The sequence below is a fragment of the Rhinolophus sinicus genome, chromosome 17 (genome assembly GCF_057876585.1).
Source record: "Rhinolophus sinicus isolate RSI-liver-muscle chromosome 17, RSI-T2T, whole genome shotgun sequence".
In the NCBI taxonomy this organism is placed as follows: Eukaryota; Metazoa; Chordata; class Mammalia; order Chiroptera; family Rhinolophidae; genus Rhinolophus; species Rhinolophus sinicus.
This window is the reverse complement of record NC_142517.1, coordinates 160,034,812-160,050,584: the sequence shown is the minus strand read 5'-3', so window position 1 is coordinate 160,050,584 and position 15,773 is coordinate 160,034,812. Positions and strand designations below refer to the sequence as shown.

Sequence of the window (15,773 nt, the reverse complement as noted above, 5' to 3'; positions counted from 1 at the left end):
AGATGCCAGATAAAAATTTAACAGCTACCTAGAATTGTACCTTTGTCACTTTAATGCTTTCTCCCCCAGGCCTCGCCCTGGGTAAGGAAATAACAGTAGTTAGGAAGTAGAGATGAGATGAAAAGTAAAAAACGAAATGGACTTCGCACTACTACCACCCTTGCTCTCCCTGCCACTGTAGGGTTGTAGCGGGAAACAACCAGATGGAGAGAGGAGAAAAACTCTATATTGTATAAAAATATAAAGACTTGCTTATTATATTGAACTGGACATTTAGTTGCTAAAATGAAACTGCTCTTGTGACTGAGAAGCCAGAAAAGCTATATAGATTGGCCTGAATTCAAATAGGGGCATGAAAAGAATTAGCCCACAGAGGCATTTGAAGGAACAGTGAGAGAAAAAATGTGACGTTATGATCACCTCCCTATGGAGTCCAGTTTGTTTAATACAATGGTTACACATGCAATCAGTATGCTAATTACAAATGACTTTTATCTAATTACTACATGTGCTAAATAGGGATCTCCTTGTATTCCAAACAAGTGAGATAGTCTTCTTATAGCTTAATAGAATATCATAGAAAATGGGCCTTATTTCCTAATGATCCAGCACTAAAACATATTTCCTGAGGAAGTGAGTTTGGAACCACTATACAAGTATAAGCAGCAGGAAGGTGCAATTCTATGATCTTAGAAATATTCAGATATCACAGACACTAACTGATGTAAGATCCCACTAAAAGGAAAACGCGTCTGCCATGCACACCACTGTAATCTCAGAGCCTAGAACAGTGCCTGCCACAAAGGAAGAAAACATTTGTTGAATGACTGAATGAATGGAATTCCAAGATGCAAACAGGAAAATGAGAAACAGAGTTGGCTTTTCTTTCTCCAGGCTTGAATTGCAAATTATATTTAATTACATTTATAATGATTTTATAGGTGAGGGGCTTGGGAACCTATGACAGTGGGTTGAGTCCTTAATATGGGTACTGAGCACCGTCTAAAGTCAGCTAGTGGACAGTGAATGGGCCGTGGTGATCCAAGTAACTATAATTGGAAATCTCTCTTTCTATATGAAACACAAACTGGAAGAAAATTTTGTTTAAATTCTCCATGGAGAATGTTTTTATTTATTTATATTCTTCTTGCATACTCTAAAACACACAGTGTGAATTTCCTTTCCTCAAAAACAGTGGTGAGCCTGGTCAATTTATCTGAAATCTTCAGAAGTTCTTCAGAAACATTGCCTTAGGTTTGAGCTAAGCGAGTCACAGAGATTGGTCATGAACTACTACAAAATGACAGGAGATAGAGTTATTATCCAACAATTACTAGAAAAGCATTGAGAACACCAGACATACAGCCAGACAGAGAGGATAATAGAAGAGCAGATGCTGATTAAGTAATGAATATATATATATATATATATATATATATATATATATATATATATATATGACTCTATGTACAGTATCAGAATTCTCTTACAGACAGTAAACTTATGCTGAAATCATTTTAAGGGCACTCCAATATAAATACAAGTCTCACTAGTTTTAATCTTTTCTCTTTGGCTCACAAATGCACAAAAATACCATAAACAGTTTTCAGAACTTACTGCATTAATATATAAATAAGATACATTACAAATGGAAGAAAATACAAGACACCTCTTTAACATGGTAAATCTCTGAATATAAATAAGCAAATATTTCATTTACCTACAATAAAACAGTCATTTAAATCATTACATGTGTTTTTCCCTCCCCTACCCGGCAAGGTCAGACAACAGAGATATGCACAATCTACACAAAATTAATCTCTAAAAATACAGCAATAGCACACCTGTAACAATGACTCTACTACTATTTTTCCCTAACAAGATACTAATGGGGAGGGCGTGACTCTTGTCATCAAGTGTGCTTTTTCTCATTTGTCACCTCTTTACGTGAGAGAAACACTGAGAACAAGGTCAATTCCTGCCAACAGAATTTCCCTTGGTCCCTATGACATGACATTTTGAGAAACATCTTTCCTGGGGTTGTTGGGAGAGCTGGTTTGCAGCATGTTTGACCCCTCAGTAACTACTGAAGGTAAAGGTAATTGTCCTGGAACGGGAACATGCTGAGGTCTATTACTAAGCCACACTCACTATACATACATATATATATATAGAGAGAGAGAGGTATATATAACTGTACATATATAGTGCGTTCCTAATGTGCAACTTTTTAAAAAGAACATTATTTCCTGCTACTTATAACAAGCTTAAGTAAGGGTTTAACAGTATTCTTCAAGATATTCTATTTTCCCGATGAAATGGCCTATTGTTTCAGCAACTTACAGAGGTTGTTCTAGAGTGCCAGAACTCTGTGGGGAAAAGGGAATCCCCACAAACTCCTGTTTGAAGAAGGGTCATTACAGATCCTGGCCCAGTCTTTCTATCTCCTCAATGAGGAAGTCGATGTCAGACTGTGTGGCGGCCGGGTTCGAGATGACCATCCGGAAGAAGTTGGCCTTGTCGCCCTGAGGCTGGTAGCCAACCATGGTCGTGCCAGACTCCATCATCAGGGCTTTGATTTTCGGAGCCACCTGGTGATGGAAACATAAAACAAAACTCAAGGCTGATATTCACACCACTCTTTTTAACCATACAACGCATTTCTTGGTTGGAAAGAAGAGCAGTTTGCTTTTTACCATTTGTGCTTATGCTGACATAAAGGCAAAAACATATTTTATATCTAGGTTTCTGCAGTGGCTAAGATCTAAGGACTATTTAAGTCTATCCAGTCATAAATTCCCTCAGAAAATACTGTGCAGTTGAATTTTGAAAGTCGGTCATAGAACAATGATAAGAAAATAAAAAACACAAACTCTTATGGGCAGCTACACAAATTAAGGCTCCTGTATAACCCAGAGCCCAGGATACTGCCTGGCACAGAGATTGGCACAGAGACTGTGCTCAACAGCTATTTGTTAAATGGTTGGATGAATGAAACATTACATAACATTATATTATATAAGTGAAATAGAATACCAGCAGGTATAAATAATATATAAACTAGATATAGAAATCAACAACCAGAATGAATCAGCATTAAAGTAGACTTGAACTTAGTAAAAGATATTTTCTCTGTATCTCTGAGTCTATTTCTGTTTTGTTTCCTTGTTTATTCTGTTCTTTAGATTCCACATGGGAGGGGGCTTGGGAGATGAGGGATGGGGGAGAAGTGAAGGGATTAGAAAGTACAAATTGGTAGTCACAATATAGTCATGAGGATGTGAAACACAATATGGGGAATATAATCAATAATATTGTATGGATGATGTAAGGTATCAGATGGGCACTGGACTTATCAGGGGATCATGTCATAGACTGTAGATGCCTGACCACTGTGCTGTACACCTGACGCTGGAGTAGAATAACATTGGATGTCAACTACAATTATATTTGTATGTGTGTGTGTGTGTGTGTGTGTGTGTGTGTGTGTCTCTCTCTCTCTCTCTCTCTCTTTCTCTCTCTCTATGTATATATATATATGCACATATATATATAATGTATAAAATAGATATATGGTCATGGGATGTAAAATACAGCATAGGGAATACAGTCAATGGCATAGTAACAGCTATATACGACACCAGCGGGGTAGTGGATTGTAGAGGTTGTCACTGTGAGGAGTATAAATGTCTAATCATTATGGTGCTTTGTACACCTGAAAACTAATATAAAAAAATAAAATAAAAATTTTTTAAAAAGAGAGAAAAAGATTTTAACAGACATAGTTTAATATGGAAGTTGCTAGGAATATGAAAATTCAGTTGCCCTGCATATGGCCCTTTAATGAAGACCAAGGATGCATCTTTTAGAGGTTCCCACTGTATCTTAACCACAGCTGGGACAATCCAGGTCCAAGAAGAATATAGCAAGTTGCCTCCCCAGCACCCCATGTCTTCAGTTTCCATTCTCCCCCCTTAGAAAGACATGTTAGAGTGAGGACGTTCCGGTCAGCCAGAGAAATTGCAAAGGGTTAGTTGAGACAAAGAGATTCCATACCCTGTGTAGTTTTTCCCGGCGCTCTGGGCTATCCGGCATGCCCCTGAGGCTTTGTGGAATATACCAGAAACAGACATTTGTATGCTCAGGCTGCAGAGGTTTTCACAAACAAGCAACATAGAAACAAAACAGAAAATTATGAGAATTTGAAAGAAGGTTGTTCCCAAAGTCCTATGTACCCCTAGCAGAAGTCTCTCAGACTTAAAAAAAAAAACACACACAAAAGAAAACGGTTTCATGTCCATTTTGAAGTCAATGTTAATTCTGTACGAGGGAGAACAATGCCTAGTTTGTCCAATCATATCTGGCAAGAGTTGTTTCCCACGACCAATTTTCTAAAGTTACCACCTTTAAACATTGAAATGTTAAAAAATAATTATATATGGGTAGTTTTAAAAAGGGGTATTATCTTTCTTGCCATTTTGTAGTGCCTTATATCTAAAGGATGCTCAAAACACAGTTTATTTCATTGATACTGAATATTGTATTGAGTTTATTATGTTGATACTGAATCTTTTTCTTGATGACTCAGAATTATCATACAGAACATTAATACTGGTTCTAAACCATAAGACTGGACTAACTGAGATGCCTAGAAATGTTAGTGTCCTTGCCCTAAACATTCCTATGTTTTTGAGTTCTTCTGTATTCTTGCTATAGTTTTTCAGTTTTCTTCCTAGTCGCTGTTTGCCATCAATGTGCCTGCCTCTCACTGGCATGAGACATCACGTTTACCTTTTTAATCTACGAGTAGAATGTTTAAAATTGTGTAAATGATCAGAGTGAGGTCCCAAAGGTGAACTACATGAGCGCCATATCATTGATTTGAAATGCTCAGGGCTCTTTCTTCCTCATTTGGTGACTCTCCAGTGTTTTCAGGTTGCCTGATAAATGGACTAAGTTGTAGGTAGGTGGTGTTATATTATTCTGGGTTATGAACGGATTTTCTTTTATTCAATACTGCCTCCTATTCGACGATGAAAACTTTCTTTACCCAACTGCGAGCTCCGTTAGGGCAGAAACAGTGTCTGTTTTGGTCACTACTATATAACCCAGCTTCTGGCCTGGAGCCTGGTGCACAGTCACTGCTGGTATGATGAGTACTTTATTGTGTAAATGTGGATATGGACTCAGGATGGAGACAATTTTATGTTGCTCTCCTCGTAATGACTCTATGTAAAGCAGAACATCATTTTAGAACCAGTCTTGGGAGACAAGGATATACTCATCCCACACATTTCTTGGAACAGAGAAGTACTTTAGTGTGGAGGTTCAATGCAATGATGAGACACACCCCCAAATGATAAAAGATTCAGACCTGCCAAGGAAAGACCTCTTGTCTGCAAAGAGGTGAAGGGAAAAGTCATCCCGGTGCTACCGGAAGGAAAGTTCATGGACACAAAGGGAATTGAATGAAGAGTGCATAAGAATAAAACTTCAGAAGCAGTTTGGCAACGTGGGAAAATATGGCTCCAGGAGCCGCCCTCAATAGATTTTCTGAAAATGCTGTATATCTAGTCTATGATGACAACTTACCTCACCATTGAAGACCATTTCAAATTCTTCTCTGTTTTTAATCTTGGCGTAGAGGTATTCAGCCAGTTCCAAGCATTTGTTGATCTGATTTTCAAATCCCACTGTACCCTGTTTTAAAAAAAGAAAAGTCAAGTTTGTTGGTAAGAGGTTGCATTTCCCAGTGATGGGCATTTGAGAAGGCCATGCTGTCCTTGTCTATTGGAAATAGATGTAAGAATATTCTTGGAGATGGTTAGGAAGAACCATCTAACTAAATGTGTATAGGTTCTTCACAGCACTGCATGCAATAAAATGAAATGTGCCTGCTCTCTTTGGAAGGCACTGTAGTCTCTGGGCAGTGATTTTCAACAGGGCTTTTAGCTTCCTGCAGTTATTCATAGCCTGGACCTGAATGCTATTTTCTGGTTTGCTTTAGGACAGTGCTACTCAGTTCAGTAACTGGTCCATAATAAGATGAGTACAGAAATTGAGATGAAGCAATAAGAAATTTTTATAGCAATTTGATGGAGTAATTTTATGTCTATGGAATCTAATTTTTAAAATTGGTGCTTATACTTTGTATCATTTTTATTTCGTTTTTCTAGCAATTCATCTGTATTATATTGGTCTATAATAGGTTAAAAAAAAACCAACTGGTTCTTTACCACAGATAGTTCGAGAAATACTACTTTAGAACCCACCGTTCCTCAGGAGTAAGTCCGGGTCAAACGTGTCCCTCACACTCCCAGGCAGACTACCTTCCACATGGCACAGAATTACAGAATTATCCCTTTGCGGTGACAGGCAGGCAGATGGGAAAGCCTTTGGTCTCAGTAAATGCCCTGAGATTGCAATAGCTCCAACTATTGACAAACTGGCTGAGCATGAGTTTCAAAAGACAGCATGGCTGATTAATAACAGCAGCGTGGGGATTGTTGGTTGGGTCGTTGTTAACAAGGAGAGCAGATGCACTAGGCTGGCTTCTGGATTGCTAATGGGCCTGGGTGAAGTTGAACGCTGGCAAAGCAGCAGTCACTGCTAGGCGTAAACCTGGCCGGTCCACTCTCCACTTGGGAAGGAAGCCTGCACCAGGGTCCCACCTCAGCAACCAATTCACCATGAGCCAAACTTCTGGCAGATGGTTCAAGAGATTATTTTTAGGTGAAACAAAGACATAAATTACTGAGACAGGCCGTGTGGTTATTATATTTCTAAATGATAGCACTTTCTCTTGTAATTTATAGCTATTTATATGCCTAAAATACTTATAATTACTTTGCGGCAGAAATCACATTCAGACTATTTCTATATTAAGACAAAGTGCTAAATGAGGAAGAAAACTAATAATCCATCAAATTCTTCCTACAGAAGAAATATGTGGCTAGATATTTTACTGGAAAACATTGCTTTTGGATTAGGTAGACCCAATCTTAAATATGGAAACCAGTAAAATTAATTTATAGTAGGTAAATAAAAACAATAGATGCTATATAAAGCTGTGAAATAAACATTGCCTTTACTTGGTTGCATAAAAATGCTTTTGAAACAAATAGTGAAATGGAAATCCTCTCCTTCATCCATATTTTGGGGAATATTCTAATAGTTTGCTTTTTTTTTCTAGACACAGTAATCGGAAAGGCTGATGAATCCACACACATCATGCTTCAGTCTAAGCAGGAGGATTTCTCAGAATAAAGTACGTATTTTCCAGAATAGTGTGTAATGTACAAATAATAGGAAAGCCATTATTTATATATAATTCAAAACTGTCATCGATACCCCATGGTTTGAGGCCTCATACAGGAATTGAAGGTTCGCCACAGAATAATGTAGTCATTTTATCTTTATCTCTTAATCTGCACTAAATAATCTCAGCTTCCCTAAGGACTGTTGTGGAAATCTGTATCTTGGCATCATTTTCAGCTGTTATAAGAGAAACCTATAAGGAAACTTTATGCTAATTCAAATTGAGGAGATGGAATAGAAGGAGGGAGAATTTGACATGAAGGATAAAGGGATTTCATTCGCAAAGAAAATAGTTAGCTCAATTATCCAGATATGGATTGAACACAGTGAATTATTGGTGATATATCTTTGCCAGCTAACCTTTTGCAAATTACATTCCTGCTCGAGTGCCTGAATTCTCTTTTCCATACCTTTGCTTTCCACATCAGCCAGAACTTGAAAATGTCCACATGGCGACCACACTGAATTGCCTTATCGCCGGTGTCATAGGAGACATCGTATTGCTTGTCTGGCTGGAAGAGGTATCCTGCACACATCTGGTTGCATCCTTGGAGTATCCCCTATCACGGAAGTCAAGACGGACATGCATCTGTATTCACAGGTCAGAGATGCGGACGGCTTGGAAACAGGGCTGGCTGGACTTGGGGTCATATGCAACCTTTCTTCTAATACCTTATGAGGGCTTGCACTTGTTCTGAGATCCTCTCTAAAACCACCCTTGGACCAACCTTTGTCCCTTTCCCTCTGTTACTCTCATTAGAAAATGATCTTTTGTCTCAGATGCCAACAACAAGGGTCCCACTGTCCCTCTAAGGGGCATTTGGAAATGTGTGTGGGTGTTTTGGGTCGTTCCAAAGTCTGGGAAGTGCTATGGCATTCAGTGGGCAGGGGATAAAAACTTCCTGCAGTGGGTGGGACAGTTTCATGTTGTGAAGAATTTTCCTCCCCAAAAGCATCCCCTAAAAAGCCTTCCAATCTTTTCCAGGATCTCCTATGAAGTTAACAGGCAGCCTGCTAAGGAGTGGAGTAAAGAGCTTGTGCAGGTTCTGGCTCTTACAGGTTGGTGACAGACTTTGGAATGCGTCAGTGCGCAAACATGTCACTGGAGCAACAGTGCTTTCAAGGGCAGGGTCCTATTATTAGATCCTTAAAGAAGGGAATAAACTCCCAACTCATTTACAGGAGCCTTTTGGTCACCATTCCTTGTTGCTCTGAATTGACATTGTAATATGTAAAGTTGACCTCATTTATTTCAGCTCTTGGGACCACAAATTCATGCTAAGAACTGAAAGTATGTTCCAGTGACCACTTTTTGTCCTCACTGTCACTGACGTGAAAGTTAGTACTTCATCCAATTGCTTTCACTTCTGTTTGTACAAACAAGAAGGAATTTGAAATGAAATATGCCTATATAGTTTCTGTCACTGACAGGGCTCTGAACTGCTGAACAAGGAAAAAGGGCAGCAGAAAGCAAGAGCCAGAGGAGGCATGAGGTTAGGTGAAGGCTAACAATTAAGGGCAGGAAAGAACAGCAATGGTGGTCCGAACGGGCAGTCAATCTTGTGAGCATGTCACCAAGTACCGTAAAAAGACCCCATGCTTTTCTCTCCTTGTGCCTCCTAAGGGATGTGAAGGCCACGAGCTCGTCTCTAGGGGGAACAGACCTTTTCCTTGACAAGAATGGCAGAGCACTGCAACAGCACGCCCATCATCTTGTGAGGGTTCCAGGTGACTGAGTTGGCCCTGAAAGAAGCACATGACACTCTGAGGAGAAGGTGCAGGAGTCAGCAAGAGGCGACTGTCCTCTTGAGGAAAACACCACCCCTTGCAACTCCAGTCAGTACACGAGTTTGGTGCCTGATCCCCTAAATTGACTTATCAAGTAGTAAACAACTGTTTGGCAGGCAGTCTCAGGGTATTAATGTGCAGACTGCCTCTTTTAAATCACTGCTATTAATAATAGCTAACATTTATGAAGAACTTATGTATCCTGTCATTCTGAGAGCTTTACAGGCATTATGTCAGTATGGTGTCATGATTTAACAACTCAGGCTTTGGAACCAGATTGTCCAAATCTGAATCCTGGCTCTGAGAATTACTAAGTTGGGCAAGTTACATAGCTCTTCTGTGCCTCAGTTTTTCCATCTATAAAATGGGGAGTGTTCTTCATAGAACTGAATAAAGGAGAAAATGAGTTAATAAATACATACTGATAATAACTGTGCCCGGACTACTCAGTTTTCACAACTCTATGATGTAGGAACTATTATCTATTTTAGATGGAGAAATTAAGGCACAGAAGGATTAAATACATCACCCAAAGTTGCAAAACTAGGAAGCATTGGAGCCAAGACTCAAGTCCAGGGAGTTGAATTGCAGAGCCAGTGCTCATAACCCCTCCATTAGCCTGCCACCCTCTAGGCAACAGACTCCGGTTTCTTTCTGCCTTCCTGTTATTTATAAAATGGGCTGGTGATGCTGACCTACCTACTTATGAAGTGAATGAAGAGTGACTCCTAAAAGCAAGGATCAATTGGACAATTCTTGGCTTTGACTACTTAGCAGTGTTGTTCAAATGCTAAATAAACACGACATTGCCAGCTTAGGCTGCAATGATTGCTTAACAAGCATGGTGTCCTAGCAACCGCATCACTCTGTCAGACACAATTAAATGGTGAAGCAGCACACCAGCTAGGACATTACACAAACTACTAAGTATAATGTATGACGATTAAAACTTGGGTAACTTGCTTCAGTGGTTTACAGACTCCATCCCAATAGCCTAGCCCACAGCTGGGCTCTGAGCTTTAATACCTGGGAAGGATGTTTTCTCCAGACAGAGCAATTTCCTTGGAATTAGGTATACTGCATCTGTTCTCCCTACAGCTAAATCCTTGCTGTAAATTTTTAACCTCATCATCTTGCCTAGGTCCTTTAGAGGGAAAATAATTTAGTACATATGTGACAATAATGGGGTATGCACTGTGTTTCAAGGATAAGAAAGGCCTGAGGTGTTTTCCCCTGAAGTACATAATAAAGAAAATCTTTGTGAAAGAGACCTATGAAAAGTTCTCAGAAAAGTTGACTAAATGCTTATCTCATTAAAATGCATCAGTGTGTCAGGCCATATTTAAAAAGCAGTAGATTTAATCAATTTCTCATAGCTATCACCGCTGAGTCATTAAAAATTATATTTAGGTCTCATAAACATTTTTAGATTAAGAGGTTTTTTTTTTAATGTCCTAAAGGTCTTGAGTAAATGATTCTTTGCTGCTACAAATGGAAAGTAATAAGACATGATATAGATTCAATTTCCCTCAGAAGACATATGTGCTTTAAAATGTTAGATAAGAAAATGTCTAGTGCTAAATGTTTCAAGTTTTTCTACACTCAAAGATGGAAAATGAAAATTGCCTGAGAAATCTAAAGTACAGTTGGACTGGCTCATCTATATTAAATATATTAAATATCCTCCAAGTTATAGAGTCATATAACTATGCTTCATAGAGTCAGTCCCACTCACCTCGATACTGACCTTTTAAAACTGAGCCAGAAGGAAAGAGGCACAGCAGACGTAACAAAACCTCACGCCAGACCCCTTTCTGAGAGAGAAGCCACTGGCGTGCTTTTCCTGATGTCTGCTCCCTGTCCACTCTCCAACCTGGTCTGCTCTCACCTCTCTCATTTTGCTCCAATCACACTGGCCTCTGATGGTCCTCCAATTCACCAATAACAGCCCTGCCTCAGGGCCTTTGCACCTGCCCTTCCCACTGCCTAGAATAGTCTTCCTTGTATCCTTGCTTCCTGTCTCCCTTTCTCCCAGTATCTGCTGAAATGTCACCTCAGAAAGCCTTCTGACTACCCCGTCTCAAACAGCATGCCTTGTCACTCACTGTTCTTTAACCCTGTTTTATTTTTCCTTACTATGAGACAGATTAAGTGTCTCTTTGTTATAAACATTCAGCCCATGGCAATGTAAGCCTCAGGAGGGTTAATCGCTTAGTTGTTAACACCTTCCATATATACTGCCTTATTTTTCCTACATGTACCAGGTACGCATTTTTTAGAAAAGTGTCACAGAAGGCAGGTAACCAAATCTTCACATCCATGCTTGCCTGGCTCATGAGAGGTGCTCAGTAAATATTTGTTAAATGAATAAATGAGTTCATTTAGGATCAATACATAGGAGTCAGGTCAAAATTATATTTGGCTTACTTAGCACAACCACTGAACTTGGATGGTGAACAAGAAAACAAATAAGTTGGAAGAGTTGAGTGCCCTGCCCCTGTCCCCGCAGTACGCTTAATCAGAAGGAAGAATGAAATGAATCGGTGGCCCTTCCTGTACCTTTGGCCAACTCCCATTTAGCCTTGAAATCCCCACACTGCTTAGTTTCTCTTCTTTCTTGCCTGGGAACCTTGCAATCACATCCGTTGTTGCACTTACCACATCGTGTTGTAACTATCTGTTTACTTGTCTTTCTCTCTCTCAGTTGTGAACTCATTGAGGTGAAGACCCATTTGACTGGGAAATCAAATGATTGATCTCCCAGTGCCGAGCATATAATATGTGCTCAATAAGTGCCTACAAAATGAGCTTAGTCAGATTGAAATAAGGTGCTGGGGACATCAGTGGACTCAGCAGCATGGCATGCTCGAAGGCCTGAATGGAAGGAGGCCCCGAACTCTGGCCCTTACCTTTCTATTCCACTGAGTTTGTGGCGGTGCTTCCTGGACATGAGCAGCCCACCACCCCAGGCAGCCTGTGAGGACAGAGAAAGGGGAGGGAGGGGGAGCAGCGACATTTAAGAACCTGTCACTCCATGCCTCTAGTAAAACATGAGAGAGAAAGTAAATGGTGAAAAACATAAGTTTCTCCAACAAAAGGAACCCATACAGATTGTTCAACCAATGGCAGTTATAAGTATTCATTGTTTGTCACTTCTTCAAAAGTTCCTCCAAGTTAAAGTAAGAGTAGCTACAAGTGATACAGGTAAATCAGGTCTGAGCCTGTGGTGCCAAGACTCAAAGGCCCAGAGTACTCTGGAAGGCCAGAGATGCTCAATGAGCCCCCCCAGGTTGGCTCTGGAAGTGACACAAAGGACTGGAGGCCGCCATCTGACTTTCCCAAGGGTAGAATTCTAAGGGCCCCTGAAAACTCAGAAAGCTGCAGCCTTCCAGGGCTTGGAAGTCCCACCACAGCTCCTGCAACAGCCAGATATTTTTGTGGGTACCCTTATGCATGTTTACTGAATCGCTGGGGACACCACATAACACAAGTATAGTCTTCGTTAGTCATTTGTTCAACAGTAGGGCAGGTTACCCAATCGTCCAGTTGTGAGAAGCTATATCCATAAGAGAATGGAGTGAGAAAAAAAGAAAAAGTGCACTCAGTCACACATGTGAAAATGCATCTTTTGTGTTTCTGGGAAAATCTGGTACTAAATCACTTAGTTGATAACATCTTCATATAATGCCTTATTTTTCCTACAGGTATCAGATATGCTTTTTTTTTTTTTTTTTTTTTTTTTTTTTTTAGAAAAGTGTCATAGATGACTGACTGAAGGCAGATAGCTGAGCGTCCAGATTCATGGCCACTTTCTATACATTGTATATTATATATTTTCCCCTCTGAAATCAGTTATATTTCTTTCTGTAGCTATTTGTCCAGACAAAAGTTACATGAAAAGGTGATGTAGATCAAATTCCAAAATGAACCACAGAAGACAGCAACTGGCCATAAGGAACTAGATGTGTCCCAACGGATATATGGTCCTGTGCTATGTCTAGTCGTGAATGGCCAGCTGGGGGCCAGAGAAGAGTGGAACTAATGTGGGTGGAGAGAGAGCCAGCTGGGCATTGGGAGGAGCTGCTTCCACCCCTGAAATGGACCGGGCCACTCTGCGAGTTACAGCACTTACATCAACATGCAGCCAAAGGTTATATTTCTCACATATATCTGCAATCTCCTGTATCGGATCAAAGGCTCCATAAACGGTTGTGCCAGCAGTTGCATTGACATAAAGAGGAACATATCCCTATAAGGTAAGAGAAACAGGCTGATTAGTCTTTTTAACCTTTCTCCTTTCCACAGGAAGTAGAAGAATTGCAGTAACATTTATTTCTAACAGAGATCAGCAAGCTGGTGTGGTCTCAGATACCATATCTGGGAGTACTCTTTGTTGGTTCATTCACTCATTCATTCATTTATTCAACAAATATTCTCTGCATGACATTTATGGGCCAGGACCTATTGTTGAGGCTGGGAATAAAGCAGTGAGCAAAAGAGACAAAGAATTCTGTCCCTGTGGAGTTTACATTCTAGTGGGCAATGACAGACAACAAACAAAATTAAATAAGCAGAATACGCAGTATGTTTATAGTGACAAGTTCCATGGCAAACAATAAAGCAGGAAAGAGTAATAGTAAGTGTTTGGAGTGATAGGCAGGTAGCTCTAAATCTCATCCAGACATTGTACAGTTGTTCGGAAGCTGCATTGTCCTAAGTATACTGAGGTAATAATACTGAAGCATTGCTTGGTTATTTAAAACTGGTCTACACATTGTTTCAACTAATAGTGGACACAGTAAAATTTTGATGTGAACAAGAAATAAATGAGGAAATCGAATCAGACAGGCTTGCGGAAATCTGTGAGTCTTAGGTTTTTATTGAAGCTCAGTTCCATCACTATTCCTTGCTTAGTCCTAGCGATATTTCCATCCATCTCCCCTAGTGAGACCCCAGCAAACAATGACAGTAGAGAAGGAGGTATAAGAATGTAACCCCATAATAGCGAGTTGGTAAATGGCCTGACTGCTACCTGGCAGTGCCTTGTAGATACATTTGTTCTATGAGATTCTTTTGTTTAATGGAATTTATTGAGGCTGATTCACCAAGTATTATGGGCCATCTTCCTTAGAATGGAAGCACTTTGCTAAACAGAATCCTAAGCTAAAATGACATTTGTTAAAATGAGGTCATACCTAACAAGTAGCAACTGAAAACTTCAATTAGGCTGTATCTTCATGGTGCTTGGGTGGTGGATTTATTGACGTTCATCAAACTAGTCATTTGGCACAATGAAGATTGGATAAGTGGTTTAATGACTGATTTTTCATTTAAAAAATTGATATCGTATAGACACAATTTTAAAGCCAAATCACCTCCCAAGTTGAAAATAAGCAAACACTTGAGAATAGAATTTTAAAAACACAATAAAATGATCTCTCATATTGTCCAAGACTTTTACTGTCTAGGTCAGAAAGAAGGTATTTTTAAAAATTTGTATTCACCAGAGTTTAGAGCTATCATAGAGTACATACCTTTTGCTTGGCTTCAAGAATTTTTGCCTCTAAATCAGCAGGAATTATCTTCCCCCTGTAATTATTATAAAAGGAGAGAAACTCAAATGAAGAATCAATGTGACTGCACACGAAAAAAACTTCAGCTGCAGCAAAAAGTAATTTAATCAGATATTTTCAACAGACCATTAGCAGCTTGGCACACTGTACTGAGTCAGTCCTTAAGCACAATAAAACAAATTTAACAGATGAACACATTTAATACATCAAGAACCTAATATTCCCTCTCCCCTGCCTACCTTTCATTGCACTTTATCAAAATCACATTGTCAGTTCCAAAGCCAAGTGCAGCCCCAGCCTTCTTTATGGAATAGTGACTCTGTAACAAACAGAGGCTTGAGGTTAGATGTTAGGTAGTCCCTTGGAAAACACCACAATCCATGAGCAAGAGCACCCAACTCACATGTTCTGAGGTGAAGAGGACCAGTTTGGGCACGGCCGCCATGCCCTTTGTCTTAACTTCTGGGAAGTACTTGTAGCGAGCAGCCATGATGCTGTACATGTTGGATATGGCTCCCCCTATCAGCAAGCAGAGACATTGGGAGGTGTTGGAGAGCCTTCATTATTGTTTCTAACAGCAAAGGCTGAGCAGGAGTCTCAAGAGACAAGGGAGGTCAGAAAAGGGAAGGACAATATCCTGATAGGTCTTGCTGGATTTCCTGTTGCCAGGGCTTCCCTCTGGACCCTTTTCCCTGGGAATACAGTAGTCACACTCATTACCAAAGCCATCTAGGTAATTTGGCTGGAGGTGATTCACATACTTCAGCGCCCATCCCACCTGAAGTCTAGACAGAAATATGAGGTGGCAGTGGCCGCAAAGAGATAGGTGAGTTACAACCTCCCTGCTTCCACTTTCTGCTCAATCTATTTATGGAACAAAGATGAATTTGTTCTCTGAGTCAGAAAGACAGAGAAAGAGAGAATAATGGAGCTTACCAAAGGAAACAGTGACATTGCCTGGGTACTCTCCTCAAAGAATAGCCCAACTGAGTTATTGAGTCATTTAGGAGAGCTCTAAGTTTATTAGAAGAAAACCAAACTTGTGTTTATTGAAATAAAGATGCAAGGATAATTGAGGTAACTAGGCATGTTTGG

The 15,773-nt window shown here is 39.9% G+C and overlaps 1 protein-coding gene across 2 annotated transcripts in view; it reads right to left on the bottom strand.

Moving 5' to 3' along the window:
* Positions 1 to 1,534: 1,534 nt before the first annotated feature.
* Positions 1,535 to 15,773, bottom strand: part of GAD1 (glutamate decarboxylase 1) — a 39,552-nt gene continuing 25,313 nt past the window's right edge. The window contains exons 8-17 of one of the 2 annotated variants that reach the window (XM_019727405.3): positions 15,082 to 15,197; positions 14,918 to 14,997; positions 14,640 to 14,694; positions 13,238 to 13,354; positions 12,015 to 12,079; positions 8,982 to 9,060; positions 7,728 to 7,877; positions 5,593 to 5,700; positions 4,057 to 4,146; positions 1,535 to 2,591 (exon numbers count right to left, since the gene is read on the bottom strand). In XM_019727405.3, the coding sequence (XP_019582964.1) occupies positions 2,418 to 2,591; positions 4,057 to 4,146; positions 5,593 to 5,700; positions 7,728 to 7,877; positions 8,982 to 9,060; positions 12,015 to 12,079; positions 13,238 to 13,354; positions 14,640 to 14,694; positions 14,918 to 14,997; positions 15,082 to 15,197 (1,034 nt within the window). In that variant the 3' untranslated portion in view covers positions 1,535 to 2,417. The remainder of the gene's footprint in view (positions 2,592 to 4,056; positions 4,147 to 5,592; positions 5,701 to 7,727; positions 7,878 to 8,981; positions 9,061 to 12,014; positions 12,080 to 13,237; positions 13,355 to 14,639; positions 14,695 to 14,917; positions 14,998 to 15,081; positions 15,198 to 15,773) is intronic. The other variant, XM_019727407.3, reaches the window with a different exon arrangement.